The following is a 26,406-nucleotide window of genomic DNA, read 5'->3' on the forward strand; positions in this document are numbered from 1 at the left end:
ATTCAATCACGCTTGTGGAAAACGAGTTTACTAATTCAGTTTGCATGGGTCCACTCAACACCCAACCGAATATAGTGTTGTACGCCGAGGTACTTCCACAGATATTTTTTTAATACCATCGATATTTATAAACCTTTCTGAATCATTTCCTAAAATTATGTCAATTTGAGCAGATTTATTAAACTGAGGATCAGCCAAGTCCAGACCCTCCAGATCAGAAGGATTATAGACTTTGAAGGACACAGACGGAAGTTGTTTTGCTATTTTTGGCAACACTATAGCAGATACCTCAAAGCTAATATCATTTTTTTCCGACGCAATGACCAACTGGCATTCTCTTTCAGAGACTTGCCTTTGATCACATATTCCCAGGATCTCGAATCTGCCCCTTGTAGTGGGAATTCGTAAACGCTTCTGTACCCTTTCTGAAATAAAAGTTCGCTGGGATCCTGGATCTAGCAAAGCGCAAACAGTCACCAATTCGCCGTGTGTTTTAATTTGAACTAAAGCTGTTCGCAATAAAATCATATCGTTATTTGAAGAGAAATTAGCCTGAACTTGAGACGAGACGGTAGATTTCGAAGTGGATGGGCCGGAGGGGATGGAATCACCTTTTTCCTGTTGGTTTATTTTCTTCGGAATCTGTTTGTTATGATTTTCCCCCATCGCCCCTATTTTGTCATCGGGGTTTCCTCTAAGATGAAGAAGACTGTGGTGTGATTTATGACAAATGATACAAACATTTTTACTTTTACAGTTCATTTTGAGATGAGACGGAGAAAGACAATTACTACAAATCTTATTCTTGTACACGAAATCTATGCGCTGCTGAACATTGTATGTCCGAAACTGAGGGCAAGACCTTATTGTGTGTGGTGCACTGCACAGTGAGCATGTCGAATTCAGCCTCTCTTGAGAGTGATAAGTTTGAATAGTATCCATTTGCCCCGAAAGAGTGTCATCATTTTGCTTCGACTTTATACATGAAATCCTTTCAACCACCTCAAATCTTCGAACCAAAAGCTCATCTAACTCCCTCCACGTGGGGAGATCACGATGAGATTTGAGCGATTGTTCCCGAAGCGCTAACGTTTCATAAGGTAATTTCGTTGAAACAAAATATACCAGAATCGGATCCCAATTCTCTATGTTGACATCGAGAGTCTTCAGCGTATACAGACAATCATTGACAGATGAATGGATTTTTTGTATCGAATCGCTATTCCCAACAGAAGCAATGGGAATATTGAAAAGGAGTTTCAACTGCTTGTCCACTAAGACCCGTTTGTTCTCATACCGGGCTTTGAGGGCATTCCAGGCGATATCAAAATTATCATCACAAAGGGTATAACGTTTGACAATTGCCCCCACTTCGCCCTTCGTCTTATTCCTGAGGTAATACAACTTCTGTGCCCTGGTCAACTTCGGATGGTTAACGTATACCGCCGTGAACATGTCACGGAATGACGGCCATTCTTCATAACCTCCTTTAAAAACCTCCGTATCGCAAGGAGGAACCTTAATATAGGCAGTAGACATGTCCTGAGAGGAAGTCTGAGAAGGGACCGAACCCTGAGGAACATAGGCAGGCACAAGACTGCGTCTTGTGTTTTGGCGAGTATACCCGCCAGATATTCGGAGAATATCGAGAATTTGGGACCTAGCCGTGTAATAAGCCTCAGAACTGGCATTAAAATTAATTTTGGCATTCTCTTTAAAATCCCTTGAATTCATCGAAACTGGAGACAACATTAGGTTCTCGTACGTAGCCTGTAACTTCTGCCATCGATTCTTCAGATCCTCCAATTTAACCTCTACCACTGAATCAGTTTGATCTGAGATATCAACCTGTTCAAACGATGTACAGAAGGTAATCAAATGGTCGCAATCAAACAGGAACTTGTCATGGGTAGGTGAGATATTCGCTGGAGTTTTCCCTGAACCGCCAGCTTCAGAATTGTTTGTACCTGCACCGGAAGGGTTGTCGGTAGGGACCATTTTAATATGATTCTCGATTACAGGGTATACCAAATATCCGAACACCACTACCTTAAATCACTTGCCGACCAACACACGACTTCCGCCCCACAAATTCCCAAATTACGATGAGTTATACGAGACTGCCGTACAATGACGCCTAATATACCTTGCCTTAAATTATTCTAATGACTGACTTAGTCAGTGAATTCTGTAAATCCAAAGATCCAATTGGCCCAAAAGAAATAGATAACTAAAAATTGAAGTACCCGACACTTCCATACAAAGATATTTACAATATTAAATTTTTTCGTCTCAATACAAAGTTATTGGAGCAATGAATTAATCAGCGGATATGCAGGAGCTGCCAAATAATATAGTAATTCACAACCCCACCTCATGAACAATCTTGCGGCCGAAGCGTCCAGAATCTACGATATGACATAGTGCGTCTCAACACAAAGGCATGGGAGCAATGAATTAATCGGCGGATAAGCAGGAACTGCCAAATAATATAGTAATTCACAACCCCACCTCATGAACCATCAAAACGGCTACAATCTACCACTTTTTAGCTAAGTGATAGTCAATATAGAACCATGAACTCTTACAGGACTTGACAATATTGTCCGCAACGTCGTTTCAAAATGTGATACAATTGAAAATATCCCCTTTAAAAATGTGAAATGTGGGCAAAATTCTGTAGAATCAATTCCGTAATATCCGACTTCTTAGAACATAGGTGTAGCACCGGCTGCGGATGATTTGGCAAATTTCGCGTGGTCAAAGGAAAATTTTGCCGCGAGAATAATTCTGTCGAATATCATGGGAGAATGAATGGTTTCCTCTTAACGAGACTAGAACGTCAATCGTATTGAAATTATATATAAATTATGTAAGGATTAAAATTATATCTTCCCGCGAAAATATTCTGTTATTCAAATAGTAGAGATTCCCCAAATACATTCGAATCGAAACATATCCACAAAATCATATTTCCTGGGTCAATATATATATGGGAAATTTAATGAACTTTCTTTAGCACCACAAATGACAAAATTGAAAACCAACAACCAAATTAAATTTTCCAATTCGGTTAGTACTCAACAATAAATGAACTTTTCCAAATTCGTACGAAATCACCAATTATTCATAAACCCATAATTTCCCAGTAAATGCATATTTCAAGTACCTATGCTTTACCACTCTGAGCTACACTTCCAAACACTCAAAATCATTGACAGTCCTATTTGCATGAGCGATTTTATAATGTTATGTCGTATTTATTATTTCTCAAATTACAACAACACTTTGCTTGACAAGATCCAAACAACTGCGAATGCCATAGTTAAAACATACGAATAAAAGTCTGAATAATATTTGTGACTTGCGAATTATTAACAAACATTTCTATATATTTCGGCCTTAATAATTCATTTTGAGGGCGTTTCAGAAAATACCGAAGGGTTTATTGTAAAAAAAACAGAGTGCAATAAACGTTATATTGTATTTGTCTTCGAATATTTTAAAATTGTGCCAAGAGATTATCGCATACGATTTCAGTGGTGGTAATCTCAAGTACATCTAGTCGTAAAAAAAATATTTTGATTACCTGACTGCTGCAAATGTTGACATTCATTTAACTCCATAACTACGATTATAATATTTCGCCTGCTAGTTTGACAGTATTTCCTTGGTTATCAATTATCATGCACTTTTTACACTTCCATTCCTTCTTACTGAGAACAATATTATCTCATTTCCTTTCCTCGCTATATACTCACTAGAACGAGAAATAGATTTCACGTTTTAGAAGCACGAATCAAGAAATTTGTTTTCGTTCTCCTTCCCGCGGTATCCCTAATTGGAATTAGAAAACTTGTTCTCGACACTCGATATCAGTCTTGAGACTTCAAATCATAAGATCTTGCTTACACGACAATCTGAATAATCAGAGCCTTTCAATACTTCCACAATAAATTACTATTCGTTGAAACACTCCGCGGAATTACGAATGTCTTGTGTTTTCTTCCTCACTTGTTAACCGCACGAGCTTATCCACATTTTTTTATAGCGGCTTATGTTTGTTTGCTTTCTTGCTTCAATTTTAAGCGCTCTTCTGCTTCACCTATTGCTCTTATATCTTTCCCTTTCTTACTTCTTCAAACAAATTGTTAAACCCCATCAGAAGCAATAAAAATGTGAAATATTATTTTCTTGTATTCTAATTTCTGACTTTTACACAAATTCACATTATGGAGTAACGGTATATTACCCGTTAGAAATTTGCAACAACAAATTTTATAGAATTAGCAACTGAAATATTAAATTTTTTCCGATTCCGATGAAATTGCCTCTTTTCACTTAAATTTTTGTAGTATTACCGATTTTCTCGTATTTTTCCAGATCTTTGTGGGTGACGACTAGAAAAATATTCTTATTCTGGTTCTTGCAATACTGCACTCTTTCCTCTAGTCTTCCCGTATAGACTAATGGAATAATTATCATACACTTTCCTTTTTCGTTAAGAAAATAATTTTTAAATCTTCATTTTCCTAGCGCTTTCAATAAACACTTTAAATATATTTCCCTCGTTCAATAGTATTTCACAGACAATCTCTTTACAAATTCGCACGCCAAAATGTATATTTGTTTGCGGTTATGTTACAACTTTAGCCAAACACTTACAGACACGATTGAAAAAAACCGACTATTTGTGACAATTCCAGTGATTAATGGAGTTACCTCGTTGGAATGGTTTCTCAGTGAACGGTTTCGAAGGACCATGGACAATTTTGCGGGGGAAGGGTTCGTTTCATTCGTCGCTAGAGAGGAGTGAATCTGATATTTAGTTGAAATGAGTACAGGTTTGTGTTGAAAGCTGAGTCTTCTTATTATTTCTCCCACCGGAGAAGTACAATGAGAATAATGTGAAATGAAAAGAATGTTACAAAGAAGACATGCGTAAGTGTTGTGGCAAATAAATTCAATTTTATTGGGGAGAAGAGAAAGAGTGTTGCTGCTCACCTTACTGAGTACAGAGAAAAAAGTTATTTAAATCTTATGTATAACTATCCATTAAGCCTATGATATCCAATTTAGATAATTGATAATTCACAATAATTTTGTATCGATAACAATTCAGCTAACAAATCAGATACAAATTCACAATTAGAATTAGCTATTGGGTCTTGAGAACATGATGATTGGTAAAAAGGTAAAAATTCATTTATAATAAATTTCAAAATTTAAGGACAAATTCAAATTTGTCCAGCTGGAGTTAGTGAGATGTTGGCAGAAACTTCTATAAAAGCTTGCCTTTTCAATGTACATTCTCGCCTAGACCCTAGTTTCCATTTGGGCTCCTGTTTTCGGACCTTTCCGTAAAATTTACCAGCACGAAACCTAGACCTAGCACAACTTAGGGATGTTGTCAACCATGATTTGGCAGATCCAAAATTCTACATCAGTCAACCCGTTGATCTTCTAATTGGAATGGATATAGGACCCTTAATTATTAATATTGATACACCTATGAAATCTATCGGCACTTTATTGGCCCAACATAACGTTTTTGGGTGGATTGTTGGTGGTCCAATAATTCAAGAAAAAGGAAGGAACACCGAATTTCTTTACATAACACTGTTTCCATTGAAAATATTCTCACTCGTTTTTGGGAGGTGGAGGAAATCCCAAAAAAGATTTTGAGATAAGAATATGATGCATTTTGCGAATTAAACTTCAAAAACACTACAAAGCGTAATGAACAGGGCAGATATATTGTGACCCCCCCATTTAAAAATTGTGAAGAATTAGGAAATTTTCGAAATATCGCAATAGCACAATTTTTCCGAATGGAGAGGAAGTTAATGAAGACTCCCGATATAAAGGCACAATATGATCAAACAATTTTAGAATATTTGGAACACATGAGAAAAATTTCGCCTCAAGAAATCGCGAAGACTCCGAATTATTATTTGCCGCATCATGCGGTGACTAAACCTGATCGGCTGACAACAAAACTTCGGGTGGTTTTCAATGCTTCAAGCCCTTCGTCAAACAAGCGAAGCCTTAATGATAATTTGTTTACTGGACCCATTCTCCAGCAGGATCTTGTCTTACAAATTTTGAAATGGATGTTCTTTAAGTATGTTTATAGTGCGGATGTCACAAAGATCTACAGACAAATTCTGCTCGACAAAAATCAGACACAATATCAGCGTATACTTTTTAGAAAATCTCCCACAGACCCCTTAGAAGACTTTGAACTCTTAACAGTCACTTTTGGAGTTAACTGCGCTACAAATCTTCAAATTTCAAATTACTCAACCCAGTTTTGGATTCGACAGTCGTGTTAGCGTGGTTAAAAAAGCCTCCATGTGCGTGGGGTACATTTGTGGGAAATCGTGTATCTGAAATTCTGGAAATGTTGGCAACGATAAATGGCAACATGTTGACTCCGAAGATAATCCAGCTGATGTAGCTTGTAGAGGTTGTACGCCTTCTGAATTAAAAACTCATCATTTATGGTGGCATGGGCCACAATGGTTGAAACTGCCTAGAGACAGATGTCCGAAATTTTAAATGTTGGAAGACACAAATTTAGAAACAAAGACTGTGAAGGTTTTAACTGCTTCCACTTTTGAAGACCCTTTGATGCGATTCTCTTCACTACCACGCGCGTACAGGGTAATGAGTTATGTTTTACGGTTTTGGAGAAACACCGGGCAAAATAGATCACATCTTAGAATTTCGACCCAGGAGATAACTCCAGAAGAAATTCAAGAAACAAAACGACGGTTGCTCATTATGACTCAAAGTCAATATTTTGCACATGAGTACACAAATTCAGTAAAGAAGATAAAAATTTCGTCTACCAGAAGTTTGCTAACAATGAATCCCTTTATTGACTCACACGAGGTTATGCGGTCCAACGGACGACTTGTACAGTCACCCGTTCTAAGTTATAATGAAAGACATCCTATTCTTTTGCCATATGATGCTCGATTCACACAACTTTTGGTAGAGTTTACTCATAAAGTTACTCTTCATGGTGGTAATCAACTTATGACTCGTATTTTGAGATCGGAATTCTGGATATTCCCATTAAAATCTTTGGTGAAGAAAGTAATACATAACTGTAAGACTTGCATTTTATTTAAACGACACACACAATCTCAGATAATGGCCTCACTTCCATCTGAAAGTACCTTTCTTTCCCGACCATTTACTAATACAGGGGTGGATTTTGCAGGGCCTTTCAATATTAAGAACTATAAAACGAGGGTCTGTTTGATAACTAAGGGCTACATATGTAACTTCGTATGTTTTGAAACAAAGGCTGTTCATTTGGAAGTCACAAGTGATTTATCGTCGCAATAATTTCTTGCTGCTTTTTCACGATTTATTGCACGACGAGGTTGTCCTCCGTGTATGTACTCCGATAATGGGAAGAATTTTGCTGGAGCTGCAGAACTTCTCCGAAAAGATCGCCTTCAGTTTCTAAAAACACTTCAGACCCAAACTTTGCAACAGTGTTCTCATAACAATCTTGTTTGGAAATTTATCCCCCCTGGTGCTCCCCACATGGGCGGTTTGTGGGAAGCGGGTGTGAAATCTCTGAAAACCCACTTACGAGAATTTGTTCCCAGTATGAGATTCACCTTTGAAGAATTATCCACGACATAAAGCGAGCGACGACCCAAATGATTTTTCACCGTTGACTCCTGGTCATTTTTTGATCGGTACATCCATGTTGGCTCCTGCAGAGCCCGATATTTCTGGTCAGGATGTAACTCTAGCAAATAGATGGAAACGCCTTAAAATTATATCACAATATTTTTGTATGCGTTGGAAGTCAGAATATCTCAATGATTTGCACCGTCGAACCAAATGGAAATATCAACAAGATAATCTTAAAGAGAATGATCTCGTTGTCGTCAAAGATGACAGGTTTCCTCCAACCGAATGGGCAATGGGTCGTATCGAAAAAACTTATCCATGCACAGACCAAAATACTCGAGTAGTTGACATACGAACATCTAGAGGGACAATAAGTAGACCCATCACCAAAATTGTCAAACTATTTTCCGCCTGACTATGCTTATGTTTTATAGACAGTTTAGCATGGTACTCGCAGCATTTTTTATTTTCAGACATGGCAGCATATTTACCAGCAGTGGAAAACCAGGGGGTTGATCGTCGAGGTCGGCAAGACAGATCCAGGGAGCGGCCGTCGGCAGTACGACGACAACGATCCACTAATCGCGGTGACAATCACGTTGACTGGCGTGGCGACCAACCAGCTGGCAGTACTCGTGCGGCCTCTGCCAGGAGGATCATGCCATTAGTTCATGTCCTCGTTTTAGAGAAAAATCGGCAAGGTAGCGGTATGAAACGGTGGATCGACGAGGGTACTGCCGAGATTGTCTAGACAAGAGACATTTAGCCCCAGATTGTCAGTCGCTTAGTGGGTGTCGCCAGTGTAATTTGCGCCACCATACCCTCTTGCATGGGGCCCCACAACTTGAAGACCCGTTGCGACCTGCCCATCTGTTTTGCCCTCCAGCTTCGGTAGTGGTACAACCAGCTGCAGATGCGTTACCACCAGTGGACAATACTCCATTCAGGTTGGACTTAGTTTTCGTGCCTACTGCCATGGTACGAATTTCAGAAAATGATGTCGATCGCTACACTACAGTGAGAACGCTAATAAGCCAGTCAACGTCTATGTCAAGAATCGCCTACTCAACATTTCGTCGTATTGGGCTTCGATCATTCAATCATCCTGGGAGGTTCACAACCTTCAGATTAATGCCTCGAAGTACCAGTGGCACATGGGCTTTGCGAGTAAATGCTCTTATTACCAATGAACTTCCGACCCGACCCTATTCTGACCCAATTATTGATTGTTGATGACCCTACAAGAGATCCGGCAACCGACACTCTATCCGACATGGACCCACGCTCGAACTTCCCGATTGATCTAGAACTTGGTGCCGACGTGTATCCTGCTTTGAGAAGAGATGGCCATGTGTTTACCGGCCTTGGAGACGTACATGCATATCAAAACAATCTAAGATATGTGTTCGCCGGGCCCATCAGAAACATGCCGAGAGAATATAATCATCATAGTAATCACTTTGAGGCACACATGTCACGTGGTGGCTGGATGTTTAGCGTTGTGCTAAAAATTTAATCAGTATTGTGATTATTTGTATTGCTATAATTTTGCTCAATACTGTAAATAGCGGTTTGCTGATTGACATGTCGATCAGTGTGTGAGTGGCCACCACATTGTCTCACTGCAGTTGTTGTTGTTGTCCATTTCTGGAATAATGACAACAATGGCGATGGCAGTGACGTTGATAAATCTTCAGTTCATTTCATTTTGATCGATTATTCTAACCGCATCCCCCGTGACCGTGAAGAGAAAAAGAGTTGAAAGTTTAAGTGAAAAACCCTGCAAAGTAAAAAAAGGAACAATACAATAATAAGAATTAAAATACCTACCTGTTGAAAGTGTAAAACGAACATTGATAAAAAGAAAAACAAAAACTATATTAAATACAATACTTACCACTAAGTGTAAAACGAAATAAAATCAAAGTTGTAAAGTAATTAAAATATTTATGAAAATAAGTAAAAGCTGGATTAAAACGAAACTTTGAATCTTAACCTAATATTGCACTCGATGTTAAATTTGTAAATATTGCACATTTGTTGAAGGAAACATTTGTAAATATTCCTCATATATTTAATGTGATCGATCATCATAAATATTGCTTCGTCCTTATATTGAATTAAATCGTATTTATATGAGTATGTGAATTGTCATAAATCAATATATCAAGAAGGAAAATCATACTTACCTTAACATAAACTTTGTTACTTACCTCAAACTTTGTTACTTACTTAAATTGTTATAAAAGTTGGACATTATACTTACCTTATACTTACCCTATACTTACCTTTGAATTAAATAAAACCTAAACGTGAATTTTAACCAGAACTAAATTCTTGCCTTTTGGCATTCAAAACGAAAAAACATAACAGGGGCCATAAAAAGGGGCCATATTTGCTTGGTGTCGTTACAGCCCTTGCCATTCTCCCATCGAACATTTCCCATCATAACAGCCTTCCCACGCAGCATGAGCTTGCAGATAGCCAGGGGCATACCAACAGATTCTAGTTCCCCTGGAATATGTAAGGTAGTCCCTAGCCTTGCCAACTCATCCGCTTCGCAGTTCCCCGGTATGTTCCTATGGCCAGGCTCCCATATTAGGTGAATATTGTACTGCTCAGCCATCTCATTGAGAGATTTGCGGCAGTCGATGGCCGTTTTCGAGTTGAGGAACACAGTCTCCAAGGATTTTATTGCAGGTTGAGTATATATTAATGCCTACATTTTTTGGAACATTACTCCCCAGCCAATTCGCCACCTCTCTTATTGCTAATATTTCAGCCTGAAAAACACTACAGTGATTAGGAAATCTTTTCGCTATTCGAAGTTCCAGATCATTAGAATATACTCCGAAACCCAATTGTCCATCCAATTTGGAGCCATCAGTGTAGAAATCTAAATATTCTTTATTCCCCGGGGTCTGTGTGCACCACGCCTCACTGTTGGGGATTAGAGTCTCAAACTTTTTGTCGAAAAGTGGTCTCGCCAAAGTGTAATCCACTACGTTAGGCACATCTGGCATTACTTTGAGGACCGAACTGTGACCGTAACTTTTTTCCGACCACAGCGATAGCTCGCGCAACCGCACAGCCGTTGTTGCAGCTGACTGTTTGGCCAAAATGTCTAAAGGCAATAGATGCAGAATGACATTAAGGGAGTTTGTTCCTGTCTTGCTGAATGCACCTGAGATACACAAGCACGCCATACGCTGAACTTTGTCTAAACTTGACCAGACTACACCATATAGCATTATAGGTCTAACCACTGCCGTGTATAGCCAATGTACAATTTTTGGTTTTAGTCCCCACTTTTTCCCTATTGCCTTTTTGCACGAGTATAAAGCTACCGTTGCTTTCCTCGCCCTTTCTTCAATATTAAGCTTAAAGTTCAGCTTCCTGTCCAAAATAACGCCAAGGTATTTTGCACACTCCCAAAAGGGAATTTCAATACCCCCTAAGGAAATGGGTCTAACCGTGGGAGTTTTGCGATCTTTGCAGTACATGACTAGTTCTGTCTTTGCAGGATTTACCCCAAGACCATTATCTTTCGCCCATTTCTCAGTCATCCGGAGGGCTCTCTGTATAATATCTCTAACTGTTGATGGGAAATTTCCCCTGACTGCTAGCGCCACATCATCTGCGTATGCCACCACTTGTATCCTTTCTTTTTCTAGGGAAACCAGAAGGTCGTTTATAGCAACATTCCAAAGAAGAGGTGATAGAACTCCCCCTTGAGGAGTGCCTCTGTTCACATACCTTTGTATGTTTGCTTGTGCTAGTGTGTCTGAAATGCGTCTCTTCCTTAGAAGTTCGTCTAACAGCTTAAGAATACCTGGATCAACATTCAGAGTTGTCAGTCCATTTAATATCGAGCTCAGATGGACGTTATTGAACGCCCCTTCGATATCTAGAAACGCCACGATTGTGTATTCTTTGACAGATAGTGAGCTTTCAATAAAGCTGACTAGTTCATGTAATGCGGTCTCAGTAGACCTGCCCTTCGAGTATGCATGTTGTCGTTTCGAGAGCAAACATGAATCGACGCTATTTCTAAGATAAATATCTATCATCCTCTCCAGAGTCTTAAGTAGGAATGATGATAAGCTGATTGGTCGGAAATCCTTCGCATTCGAGTGAGAGGCTTTTCCCGCTTTAGGTATGAAAACGACTTTTGATTCCCTCCACTTTCGTGGAATATATGCTAAGTTGATACATCCTATATATATCACCGACAACCAGGGGATAATTCAGTCAGCCACCGCTTGTAACTCCGCCGGAGTAATTCCATCAGTTCCGGGGGATTTTAATGATCCAAAGCTATTTAACGCCCATTTTATTCAGATTCTGATACAATTTCCTCGATAGCAAACGACCACTGAGCCACTGTGGCACTGCCAGTGCATGGTTCAACCGTCTGATTTCCGGGAAAATGTGTGTCCAATAGTACCTCCAGCGTCTCCTCACTGGACGTTGTCCAATTGCCCTCCGATGTTTTAATGAAACCTGGAGCGGAGCTCGTGGATGCTAGCACCTTCCGTAGTCTGGAAGCCTCGGCCGTATTCTCAATGCTGCTGCAGTAATCATTCCAAGAGTTATGCTGAGCCTTTCTCAGTTCTCGCTTGTATCCTCTCAGATTCTTCTTGTAAGCGTCCCAATCCACAGGAGCTCTGGTGGACTCTGCTTTGTTAAAGAGCTTCCTGCAGGATTTCCTCATATTACCTAACTCCGTAGACCACCATGGTGGTCGATTTTTCCCCCTTGGCTTCCCTTTAGGGTATGCAGCTTTCAGTGAAATGTTGAAGGCCTTAGTAATCTTCTCCACTGCGTGTTCGATAACTTGCTCATATTTGTCTCTGGTATTTCCGGTATCATCATATTGAACGATTCCCTATACCTATTCCAGACAGCTTTCCTAACATTTGGCCGAAATATGGTCTTGGTGGTATGAACATCAAATTTGAAACTGATGTAGCGATGATCTGAGAAGCTGTGTTCACTTAAAACCTGCCACTCAGATACCATTTCATTCAGTTCTTGCGAGGCCAAGGTGATGTCCAAAACCTCTTGCCTGTCTTTAGTGACAAAGGTTGGGGCATCTCCCTTGTTGCAAACTACAAGATTAGTACGCAAAATAAACTCTATTAGCGACTCTCCCCTTGCATTAGTATCACTACTTCCCCATATACTATGATGCGCATTCGCATCGCATCCCATAATGAGTTTCGTCTTTGTTTTCAGTCACTCCTCAACTAAGGTCTTAACGGCACATGGAGGCATCTCCCTGTCATGTCCCATATAGACCGAAGATACCCAATATTTGCATTTGGCTATTTCTAAATTGGCAATGACAGTGTCTGCATTGCACTTTGAAGGAAGCAGAAACAAGTTCGAATTACATCATTACCAGTATACTGCAATAGTTTGAACCCCGGAGTACTTAATTCACATATTTTGTTTCTATAAACATATGGTTCTTGAATAAGAACTATGTCTATGTCCCCTTTCATCAGGAGAACTTTTATGGCAGCACATGCAGCCTTACACTGATGAAGATTTATCTGGAGGATCCGTAGGACCATCGAGATTTTCAACAACCGTCACATCAGCCGCTTCAATCGAGTCATCAAGAATGTCCTCTTCAAAGATCTCGGTGACTCACGCAATAACCATAGGTTCAACTTTGGTGAGTTCTGAGGCAGTAGAAGCCTCCTCACGCATACGGTATCTATCCATGTCTTCAACTTTGGTATCTCCCTCGACTTCGCAAGAGGATCCGCTTACTTCTGATTCAGACAGAGGCTAGTCCATTTCTGAATCCTTTAGCTGATCGTTTTTATAAACCTTCATTTGGATATAATGAAAGCCATAACATACACGGCCCTGAGACTTTGCTAGATGTGGCAAAGACTGAGTGTTCAATATAAACACTGCATGCCGTCTTGGTCCATCCACTTCATCCAAACGGCCAACCTTCCAATCAGATGTTGGAAGATCTGGATTGCATCGTTTCAGTCTATTTAAAATAGATTCAGGGTCAGGAGGGTTTGCAGGTATCCACGCATGTGCTCTAGGTCTAGCCGGTATGTCTTTCTTCTCGACTAACTCTAGAGCAGCTCCTTCCCTAACTTCACCAATTAGTATCAGAGCAGCTTTAAAACATTCTATAGACCTCTGGTCCTCAAATGCAACTAGCTTAAATCGTCCTTGATACCAACCAGCCTCTTGGTGTCGAGGATCTGGGCCGGGAAACTTTTCCAGCACCTGTGAGTAGACGCCAGACAAAGCATTCTCAATTTCCCCCCATTTTTGCTTTGGAACCATACCGTCCAATGCTCCTCTATTTATGATAGCCATCACACACAAGGCTGTCTTTAGCAACTGAGGCAAACGATCTTTGATCCTTTTGGAGGATGGCAGCTCATCCGGTGATCGTTCCCTTTTTCCAGCCTCAAGAATTCCTTGAGCCCATTTTAAGGAATCGTTTTGTTTAGCCGACAGCGTGCTTGGGTCGACTGATCCTAACTTCTTTAGGATAAACAAAGAATTTCTGCGTTCTTGGAATCTCTTTCGTGAGGGATTACCTCGTTTTGATGTCGTTACCATAGAAAAAGTTCGACTTGTCCGAGTGTCCCCACCTGTCGACCCGTCTACAGGTCGACTAATTGGGCCTAACTCTTGGTCATTGCCCAAATTTATAACTCCAGTCGATACCCGTCCACTGGGCCCTGAAATTAGCAGCCCAGTGGATGACTTTGAATTTCGCTGCATGGTGGCTTAATATCCCACCACACTTGAAATTCTTAGTAGGTACCTATTACTATGAGTTTATCCGCTATTAAAAAAAATACGTCCGTTCCGTTCGTTGAATTAATAATGATTTATCTAAGATAAAAATTTCCTCAGGAGTACCACAAGGCACTGTCATTGTACCACTGTTGTTCAACATTTATCCCCCCTGTTCTGGTTTACGAATTCGCAAAACGCACATTTTTTCACTCACTTTATTTTTCGAACTACAATTATTTATAACACGAAAGTGTTACACACTGTTCTTATGGATAAAGAATTTAATCAGAAGAAATTTCGTGGTAAAAAATGGAATGGTTCAGAAGTTATTGAAAAATTAATATTTTGCGTTTTGCGAATTCGTAAATCAGAACATCTGTTCTAATATAACTTAATAATTATATCTATAATTAAAAATATCCTTTGTCCCATCAAACAAAATTTTAAGCTTAACAGCACAAGGTAATTCAGTAAAGAAAACAAGGTACGCTATCAGTTATAAAAGGCCACGCCGTATAACTTAAGATTTTATTTAAATACTACTTTAAACTGTAAATATCCATTAAAAAAAAGAAACCAAAAAATAATGTATTTTACATATATTCCAAAAAAGTTCACAGGATTTATAAAATATGTCTGGCATTACATACTACTATATTAAAAGTTTACTTTGAAACTTCAAAATGTGTCTTCTTAAAGAAAAGTCAGAAAAGAACAGTGCTTGATATAAACGAATTGGACTGAGATATTGGAAAAAAAATTATTTTTTTTATTGCAAAAATAAAAATTTGTAAATGAAAATTGTTTTTAGCGATAAATGTTTGAAATTTTGGAATTCGAAAAACTTAAAAAACGAAAAACGTTTTTCAGTCACTACCATCGGCAACTGAACTGTCATAATTGTAGATGACAGTCTTTAAAATATTCGGCCCTGTCGCATTTTCGGCCTCAAATGATTGTTTGTTGATAAAATTTTGAACTATTTGAAATAAAAACAAGTAAGGAAAGTCTAAAGTCGGGCGGGGCCGACTATATTATACCCTGCACCACTTTGTAGATCTAAATGTTCGATACCATATCACATCCGTTAAATGTGTTGGGGGCTATATATAAAGGTTTGTTCCAAATACATACATTTAAATATCGCTCGATTTGAACAGAATTTGATAGACTTTTACAAAATCTATAGACTCAAAATTTAAGTCGGCTAATGGACTAGGGTGGAACACAATGCTAGTAAAAAAATATGGGAAACCTTTAAATCTGAAGCAATCTTAAGGAAACTTCGCAAAAGTTTATTTATGATTTATCGCTCGATATGTATGTATTAGAAGTTTGGGAAAATTAGAGTCATTTTTACAACTTTTCGACTAAGCAGTGGCGATTTTACAAGGAAAATGTTGGTATTTTGACCATTTTTGTCGAAATCAGAAAAACATATATATGGGAGCTATATCTAAATCTGAACCGATTTCAACCAAATTTGGCACGCATAGCAACAATGCTAATTCTACTCCCTGTGCAAAATTTTAACTAAATCGGAGCAAAAAATTACCCTCTGTGGTCATATGAGTGTAAATCGGGCGAAAGCTATATATGGGAGCTATATCTAAATCTGAACCGATTTCAACCAAATTTGGCACGCATAGCTACAATGCTCATTCTACTCCCTGTGCAAAATTTCAATTAAATCGGAGTAAAAGATTGGCCTCTGTGGTCATATGAGTGTAAATCGGGCGAAAGCTATATATGGGAGCTATATCTAAATCTGAACCGATTTCAAGCAAATTTGACACGCATAGCTATAATGCTAATTCTACTCCCTGTGCAAAATGTCAACTAAATCGGAGCAAAAAATTGGCCTCTGTGGACAAAGGAGTGTAAATCGGGCGAAAGCTATATATGGGAGCTATATCTAAATCTGAACCGATTTGGATGATATTTTGCAAGTTTTTCGAGACTCATAAAATATTGGTATGTTCGGAATTTGAGGAAGATCGGTTGATATACACGCCAATTATGACCAGATCGGTGAAAAATATATATGGCAGCTATATCTAAATCTGAACCGATTTTTTCCAAAATCAATAGGGATCGTCTTTGAGCCGAAACAGGACCCCATACCAAATTTTAGGACAATCGGACTAAAACTGCGAGCTGTACTTTGCACACAAAAATACATCAACAGACAGACAGACGGACATCGCTAAATCAACTAAGAATTTAATTCTAAGAGATCGGTATACTAAACGATGGGTCTCAGACTTTTCCTTCTTGGCGTTACATACAAATGCACAAACTTATTATACCCTGTACCACAGTAGTGGTGAAGGGTATAAAAAGTAAGAAAAGAACAAAACTCAAAAAGGAGGCGCTAATGCCAACTGAACTTTTTTTTAGTTCATGAGGATTTAGCTAAATTTTGTTTTTAGTGAAATTTTTTATTTATTTATTTATTTACAAGGCTAATAGCAGCCGGGACATTACAAAATGTATCTTTTCAATTCAATTAAATATAATTCAATATTCTAAGTGGGCCAGAAGGGACCCTATAAAGACCCTATAAAGACAAAGTTTAAAAAGTGTCACCATGGACGGTAAGGTCGCGAAAACAGGTTAATAGAAGCAGTAATTGGATGAGCAGGATCAAAAAATTTTTATAATACAGCTAGAAATTTAGAAGGCAACACCCCTTGGATCAGAAACTCTGTTGTTAAAATTAAGAATAATTTCCTTGATGGCAGGAATCGGATCGGTTAAAGAAATCAACGAATAGACCGAATTAAAGTTTTTACACAAAACATTAAGGGGATTAAATAATTCATAATTATGTCTGCAAAATTCAGTCTTTAAGAATACAAAGTTCCTAGTTAAACGATTTGGAACATTGTAGCAAATTCTTGATGTCAAGTAGTGTGAATCAGTATCTCCATTAATAAGTTTAGTTAAAAACACAATACAGTACACAAACCGTCTACGTTCAAGAGATGGAAGATCAATTAACATAAGACGACTAGAATATGGAGGCAAATCGTATAAATTATTCCAGCCAAGCCCCCTCAAAGCAAAAATAAGAAACTGCTTCTGTACAGATTCAATACGATCAATAGAACAACTATAACTCGGTGACCAGATAACACACGCATACTCTAATATCGGTCTAACCCGAGTCGTAAAGAGCTTCTTCGTAAGATAAGGATCAACAAATTCCTTAGACCATCTCTTAATGCAACCCAAAACACCAGTTGCCTTTTTGGGACATCCCTCAATATGGGGACCAAAGCCAAGTCTGGAATCAAACATTACACCAAAATCATTAAATCGTGCCTATAATTCCCAACATAGTCTGTTCGCAAACTCTACGAGAAAATGTCATCTTCTTACACTTCACAAGATTGGGTAACATACAATTAGAAGCACACCAATCTGCCAACTTGACAATGTCCTCCTGAAGAAGTAAAGAATCACTAGCATCAATATCCTCGATCATACGATAACCGATGGAAGATCGTTCAAATATAGGTTAAACAGAACCGGTCCTAGGTGGCTGCCCTGGGGAACTCCAGATGTCACACGTATAAGCATAGATAAACTATCTTTAAATGCATCTCTCTGAGTTCTACCATGCAAGTAGGAATCGATCCAGCGGAGAATATTAGCAGCCTATGATTCACCATGTCGAACGCCTTGCTGAAATCCGTATAGACTACATCCAGTTGACGTCTTTGAGAGAATGATTCGAAAACATGACCAACATATTCAAGTAAATTAGTCGCAGTAGACCTACCTCTCATGAAACCATGTTGGCATCCTGATATAATATTAGAAAGGGAGCACGAAATTCTCCTAGTTACCAAAAGCTCAAACAGTTTAGGTATAACACTTAACTTAGCAATACATCTGTAATTCCCAATGTCAGACCTACTACCTTTCTTGAACAAGGGTATGACACAACTAATCTTCCATATGTCTGGGAAGCTACCATCCCTCAAAGATAAGTTAAACAGACGCGTCAGAGGAATATATAAGAGATCCGCATATTCCTTCAGGATGAAAGAAGGTATACCATCAGGCCCAGGACAATAATTTACAGGTAAGGATCTTAATCCGTTAAGAACCTCAGTTTCCGTAATATGGGAAAATATAGTAAAATAGGGATTGAAATACAGATCCAACATTCGAACTATCAACATAAGACTCCTTAAAATAATCAGCGAACATATCAGCAATCACTCTCTCATCATTAGAAACTGTGTCCCTATATCTCATAAAACTAGGAAAGGCTCGTGTCCTTCTTTTCGAATTAACGAGATTATAAAAAGTCTTAGAATTGGAGTTCAGCGCATAGCGCATTCTACTCAAATAACTTTCATAGCAATTCTTGTTGAGTCTGACGAAATTGGATCTAGCAACTGAGTAGTTAAGAAAATCAATAGATTTGCCACTCAAAAGAAATGTGCTGTACAACCTATTTCTTAAGTTACGAACACTACGAAGTTCCTTCGTAAACCATGAAGGTCCAAGATCCGACTGTCTATTAGATAATGTAACGAAACTCCTCATCAGATAGGCAAAAGTATCATAAAAACCAGAAACCTGAGAGACTAAATTATCGCAATCAAATAACCAATCAACAAGGCTAAGAGCACCCTTAAGTCCTAATATGTCAGATTTTCTAAAATCCGATTGTATCCTACGAGTAGAATTAGAGGACGTGATATTCCAAGAAAAAAAAAGAGTAGGATGGTAAGTGTCTTCAGGATTTGCGAAGGGTTCCACTCTAGAGACATAGATGTCAGACACGTTACAAAATACCAAGTCAAGCATTCTCCCAGAAGTGTTATGAACGTTATTAATTTGAGACAAAGCAAGATCGGACAAAATGTCAAGGAAAGAGTTGAACCGTTCAAATGTGTGGGAAAGAAGAAAGTTAGAGTCAACGCAAGGAGTCCAAGAGATTCTAGGAAGATTAAAATCGCCAAGAACAATCGGAGAGGAAATTTCATTAACACATCGCAAACGCCGAGCATAACCCAAAAACACATCCTGACTAGAATCAGGCTGAATATATAAACATACAAGAAAGAAGGTGCGATTACGTATACGAACCTTGACACAAACAAATTCATCCTCATCATCACCTGGAATATCAACAACAGAAGAAGGGAATGAGTTATGAACTTCAACCAAAACACTTCCACCCCTACGAGATATTCGGTCCTTTCTAAATATATTATACACATCGCACAGTATCTCAGAATTAAGGACATGTGGTTTAAGCCAAGTCTCAGTGAAAACCAGAAAGTAATATGAAGATGTGAAACTACTAACATAAATGTCCTTTAATTTCGAGTTAATGCCACGAACATTCTAGTAACGAATGGATGTGTTAATAATCAGTTTTGTTGGAATCGACTGCAGTTCAGTATTAGATCTAATGTCCACAGGATCGAAACGTCTAGGTCTGTCCCCAGAGATGAACTCTTTTACCAAAACACCAGAAGGCCAAAACTCACGAGCAAGAACAGTATCAAATAATATCTGCGGAATGATGCGATAACCCTAGGAGAGTTAAAATTAAATATAAACACATTACAATCACTCTCATTAAATTTAACGCCTTTAGAACGAATGTAGGAAACAATATCAGACTCAGATGTAGCCGGCGAAAGTCTGCAAATGAAAACAGATCTACGCGGGGGAACAACAACCAAATTGTGAAGTTGATTGCCGGTACCACTCACATTCAAGCTATCCGGCTCTCGTGGAGAGGGAATATTAATCGGACCAGCTAAAGAAGCAGAAGAGTTAGAAGTAATAGGAATTGAAAAAGTCTGTATCTGAGCATCTAGAGTAGAGTCAGACGCACCCTCGTTAATAGACGGAGTCTTTTGCGAGGGCACATCAATCGTGTTACGAGGGCTAGGCTATAATGGTGAAGGTGTAACCTGTACAAGAGGTGTAGGAGAAAGAAATGAGCCAAGCAAGTCACACGACTCAATCAAGATAATATTCATGTCCGATGGAACAGAAAAGGATGAAGGCTTCTTCCTCTTATATTGAGGGGATGTCATGATCAGGCCATTTAAAATCAGAAAAAAATCTTCTAGAAATTCCGAAATCTCGTAAGAATAGATGATAAATCATGAGAAATCTGCGAGAACCCTTTTTTAGATTCCCTATACAATCTATAAAAATCAACATTAATCTTCCGACAGTTAATACTCGTACATGACCAACGTAGTCCATTAGTTGTTTTTAATTACATTTTGCCCAATTTGTGCAAATTTTCCCTATTTGAATAATTTTTTGCTAACTTTAATGACGTAAACTCAAAATAAGAAAATAATGTATACAAATATAGCACCCAATTTTACTAAAAAATAAAATAGTTCATTTTTGCTAAAATGAGAGAAGTTTGCTTAAATTGAGTTCATAAGTCTCTCAAATTAGTACATTTTACTAAAATTGTACCTGTCTTGAACTTCGTACAGCGTTGAAGATATTTTAACTATTTTTAAATCCAATTTTGTTCTTAAACAACAGAAAACAAATTATTATTTTTAATAAATTCTCGTCAATTTGACTAAAATTATTAATTAATTTGTAACATTTGCAATTAGAAAACTATTTTATGTAAAATTTTCTAAAATAAAAAAATGTCACTCCACCCACGTGAATTCATTCACTCTATATCAACGACACAAAAATTGCTCGAAATCTATCAGGACTCAATCTCATATCTGTAAATATTACATTATTTATTCCACCAACGACATAAATATAACACAAAAGTTTTATATACGCCCATGTTCTAGTTTACAAATTCGCAAAATACAGAATATTGATAGCCCCCTATAATTAATGCTACATAAAGTTAACACTTGTAAATCAATATTCTGATGGGCGAGAAATTCAATCTGAAAAAAGTTGAAAGAAAGTCGTAGAACGGTTCATTAGTTTTTCACAATATAGATTAAATGTTGCGTGTATCGAATTCGTAAACCAAAATATAGGATAGCATTTTATTAAAAAAAGTAAACTTATTGAACCTCTTGCATTAACATATCTTTACAGCGTAGCTGGGACAATGGGTATTGTTTTTCCATACCTGGGAGAGTTTCAACCCACTAAATACAGGGAAAAAATTCTATGTTGGATGGAATTGTTTTGGACTTTCGGCATAATTATACTTCCAGGTAAATACTCCACATATTCATTAAAGAAAATTTATAAAACTAAAAACAAAAGAGAGGCTTGCAATTGATGTTGACTGACTGTGTATGATTACACAAGGGAACAAAATTGAACTTTTTTGTGTTGATTTGAAATTTATAGCAAATTTCTACTAATTTGAGGTCGCTGAATCCAAATATGCGCTTGTTTTTATACCCTGCGCCACACTGTGGAACAGGGTATTATAAGTTAGTGCATATGTTTGCAACACCCAGAAGGAGATGAGATAGACACATGGTGTCTTTGGCAAAAATGCTCAGGGTGGGCTCCTGAGTCGATATAGCCATGTCCGTCTGTCCGTGAACACATTTTGTAATCAAAGTCTAGGTCGCAGTTTTAGTCCAATCGACTTCAAATTTGGCACAAGTATGTGTTTTGGCTCAGAATAGAACCTTATTGATTTCGGTTCAGATTTAGATATAGCTCCCATATAGGCTGTGCATTACATCTCTTTTAAAGAGAACATGTAATCTTTTTGTGTTCGTATCTTTTTGTTCACTCTCTTTTTTTGGTGCCGTATTTTTATGTCCAACAGTGCTCTTTATGTACTCTATTTCAAAATCCTAGATTGATGGAATTTTATTTATTTAGTAGGAATTCGCCACAATTGTTCGCCACTAATTGTTTACTGGGTTAAATCTGTTGACAAATTAAAGGCCGGAACACAAATGCGACGTTTCGACGTACGGCGTAAAAAATAGAAATAGATGTAATTGAACGTACGACGTAAATACGCCAATACGTTGTTGTCAATTTATTTTGTTTATTTTTTAAGAAAATGTGATTCTTTTTGTTTTTTATTGTTTTATTATATATTTATTTCGTTGTTTCTATCGTAAGAAACTATTTATACCCTTCACCACTACTGTGGTACAGGGTATAATAAGTTTGTGCATTTGTATGTAACGTCAAGAAGGAGTAATCATAGACCAACCTTTTAGTATACGGATCGGCTTAGAATTAAATTCTGAGTAGATTTAGCGATGTCCGTCTGTCTGTCTGTCTGTCTGTTGATGTATTTTTGTGTGCAAAGTACAGCTCGCAGTTTGAGTCCGATTGTTCTAAAATTTGGTATAGGGTCCTGTTTCGGCTCAAAGACGATCCCTATTGATTTTGGAAAAAATCGGTTCAGATTTAGATATAGCTGCCATATATATTTTTCACCGATCTGGTCATAATTGGCGTGTATATCAACCGATCTTCCTCAAATTCCGTACATCCGAATATTTTATGAGTCTCGAAAAACTTGCAAAATATCAGCAAAATCGGTTCAGATTTAGATATAGCTCCCATATATAGCTTTCGCCCGATTTACACTCATTTGCCCACAGAGGCCAATTTTTTGCTCCGATTTAGTTGAAATTTTGCGTAGGGAGTGGAATTAGCGTTATAACTATGCGTGCCAAATTTGCTTGAAATCGGTTCAGATGTGGATATATCTCCCATATAAAGCTTTCGCCCGATTTACACTCATATGACCACAGAGGCCAATTTTTAACTCCGATTTAGTTGAAATTTTGCACAGGGAGTAGAATTAGCATTGTAGCTATGCGTGCCAAATTTGGTTGAAATCGGTTCAGATTTAGATATAGCTCCCATATATATGTTTTTCTGATTTCGACAAAAATGGTCAAAATACCAACATTTTCCTTGTAAAATCGCCACTGCTTAGTCGAAAAGTTGTAAAAATGACTCTAATTTTCCTAAACTTCTAATACATATATATCGAGCGATAAATCATAAATAAACTTTTTCGAAGTTTCCTTAAAATTGCTTCAGATTTAAACGTTTCCCATATTTTTTTACTAACATTGTGTTTCACCCTAGTGCATTAGCCGACTTAAATTTTGAGTCTATAGATTTTGTAGAAGTCTATCAAATTCTTCCAGATCGAGTGATATTTAAATGTATGTATTTGGGACACACCTTTATATATAGCCCGCCAACACATTTGACGGATGTGATATGGTATCGAAAATTTAGATCTACAATGTGGTGCAGGGTATAATATAGTCGGCCCCGCCCGACTTTAGACTTTCCTTACTGGTTTTTTACTAACATTGTGTTTCACCCTAGTGCATTAGCCGACTTAAATTTTGAGTCTATAGATTTTGTAGAAGTCTATCAAATTCTTCCAGATCGAGTGATATTTAAATGTATGTATTTGGGACACACCTTTATATATAGCCCCCAACACATTTGACGGATGTGATATGGTATCGAAAATTTAGATCTACAAAGTGGTGCAGGGTATAATATAGTCGGCCCCGCCGGACTTTAGACTTTCCTTACTGGTTTTATTTTAATTTTAACATCAATAAAATAATTAATTATTTAATAAAGAATTTTTTTATTGTAAACTCTTTTTTAGTTAAAATGTTCTCTTTTCTTAAAGCGAAAGTTCTCTTTTAAAAATTATCCATATGGAAACCCTACTCCCATATATATCTTTCGCCCGATATGGACTTATATGGCCCCAGAAGCCAGAGTTTTACCCTAATTTGCTTAAAATTTTGCACAAGAAGAACAATTAGTACTATAGTAGAGTGTGCCAAATTTTATTGAAATCGGTTAGATATAGCTCCCATATATATCTTTCTCCCGATATGGACTAATACGGTCCCAGAAGCCAGAGTTTTACCCCAATTTGGTTGAAATTTTGCACTAGGAGTACAATTAGTAGTGTAGTCAAGTGTGCCAAATTTTATTGAAATCGGTTCAGATTTAGATATAGCTCCCATATATAGCTGTCGCCCGATATGGACTAATACGATCCCAGAAGCCAGAGTTTTACCCCAATTTGGTTGAAATTTTGCACTAGGAGTACAATTAGTAGTGTAGTCAAGTGTGCCAAATTTTATTGAAATCGGATATTACCACAGTGGCCAATCTTTTACTCCGATTTAATTGAAATTTTGCACAGGGAGTAGAATTGGCATTCTAGCTATGCGTGCCAAATTTGGTTAGGTTAGGTTAGGTAAGGTTAAAGTGGCAGCCCGATTAAGATTCAGGCTCACTTAGACTATTCAGTCCATTGTGATACCACATTAACTACAAGTACCTATTACATATGGGCACTTCTAGCTTTAACCGTTGAACCTTCTCGATTATTTGCTTCTGTTGAACCAACCAGATTGTTCCAAAAACATTAGCAGACTGCTTAAGTTAACGTTTTCCAGGTCCGCCAGTAATCTGAAGCTATATGCCCCTAAAATTTGCTTACGCCTTACACAAAATGCAGGACACTCACACAAGAGGTGTTTTATTGATTCCTTTTCCTCCGCATCATGACAGCTCGTACAATAGTCATTATACTTCGCACCAATAGTTTTTGCAAAATCGCCTATCAGGCAGCGACCCGTTATAGCAGATATCAGGAGTGATATCTGACGTCTCGAGAACATTAGCATATCTAGTGTGCGGTTTAAGTTGAAATGGGGCCATATTTGCTTGGTGTCGTTACAACCCTTACAATTCTCCCATCGAACATTTGCCATCATGACAGCCTTCTCACGCAGTAAGAGCTTGCAGGTAGCCCGAGGCATACCAACAGATTCTAGTTCCCCTGGAATATGTAAGGTAGTTCCTAGCCTTGCTAGCTCATCTGCTTCGCAGTTCCCCGGTATGTTCCTATGGCCAGGCACCCATATTAGGTGAATATTGTGCTGCTCAGCCATCTCATTGAGAGATTTGCGGCAGTCGATGGCCGTTTTCGAGTTGAGGAACACAGAGTCCAAGGATTTTATTGCAGGTTGACTGTCTGAGTATATATTAATGCCAATATTGCTTGGAGCATTACTTCTCAGCCAATTCACCACTTCTCTTATTGCTAATATTTCAGCCTGAAAAACACTACAGTGATCAGGTAATCTTTTCGCTATTCGAAGTTCCAGATCTTCAGAATATACTCTGAAACCCACTTGGCCATCCAATTTGGAGCCATCAGTGTAGAAATCTATATATCTTTTATTCCCCGGGGTCCGTGTACACCGCCTCACTGTTGGGAATTATAGTCTCAAACTTTTTGTCGAAAAGTGGACTCGCCAAAGTATAATCCACTACGTTAGGCACATCTGGCATTATTTTGAGGACAGAACTGTGACCGTAACTTTTTTCCGACCACAGCGATAGCTCGCGCAACCGCACAGCCGTTGTTGCAGCTGACTGTTTGGCCAAAATGTCTAAAGGCAATAGATGCAGTATGACATTAATGGAATGTGTTCCTGTCTTGCTGAATGCACCTGAGATACACAAGCACGCCATACGCTGAACTTTGTCTAAACTTGTCGGCTGGTGAAGTGCCGGCCACCAGACTACAACACCATATAGCATTATAGGTCTAACCACTGCCGTGTATAGCCAATGTACAATTTTTGGTTTTAGTCCCCACTTTTTCCCTATTGCCTTTTTGCACGAGTATAAAGCTACCGTTGCTTTCCTCGCCCTTTCTTCAATATTAAGCTTAAAGTTCAGCTTCCTGTCCAAAATAACGCCAAGGTATTTTGCACACTCCCTAAAGGGAATTTCAATACCCCCTAAGGAAATGGGTCTAACCGTGGGAGTTTTGCGATCTTTGCAGTACATGACTAGTTCTGTCTTTGCAGGATTTACCCCAAGACCATTATCTTTCGCCCATTTCTCAATCATCCGGAGAATTCTCTGTATAATATCTCTAACTGTTGATGGGAATTTTCATCTGACTGCTAGCGCCACATCATCTGCGTA

General features: G+C 38.2%; 1 protein-coding gene across 13 annotated transcripts in view; it reads left to right on the forward strand.

The window, feature by feature from the left end:
- LOC142221528 (synaptic vesicle glycoprotein 2B-like) overlaps nt 1–26,406 on the forward strand; it is a 935,546-nt gene that overhangs the window by 338,765 nt on the left and 570,375 nt on the right. For all 13 annotated transcript variants that reach the window (XR_012718091.1, XR_012718090.1, XR_012718092.1 and 10 more), the window contains one exon: nt 21,523–21,644. Coding sequence is in view for 10 of the 13 variants with exons in the window: in XM_075291289.1 (XP_075147404.1) it covers nt 21,523–21,644 (122 nt within the window). In the remaining 3 variants the exon portion in view is untranslated. The remainder of the gene's footprint in view (nt 1–21,522; nt 21,645–26,406) is intronic.

The sequence above is a fragment of the Haematobia irritans genome, chromosome 1 (genome assembly GCF_050003625.1).
Source record: "Haematobia irritans isolate KBUSLIRL chromosome 1, ASM5000362v1, whole genome shotgun sequence".
Taxonomy (NCBI): Eukaryota; Metazoa; Arthropoda; class Insecta; order Diptera; family Muscidae; genus Haematobia; species Haematobia irritans.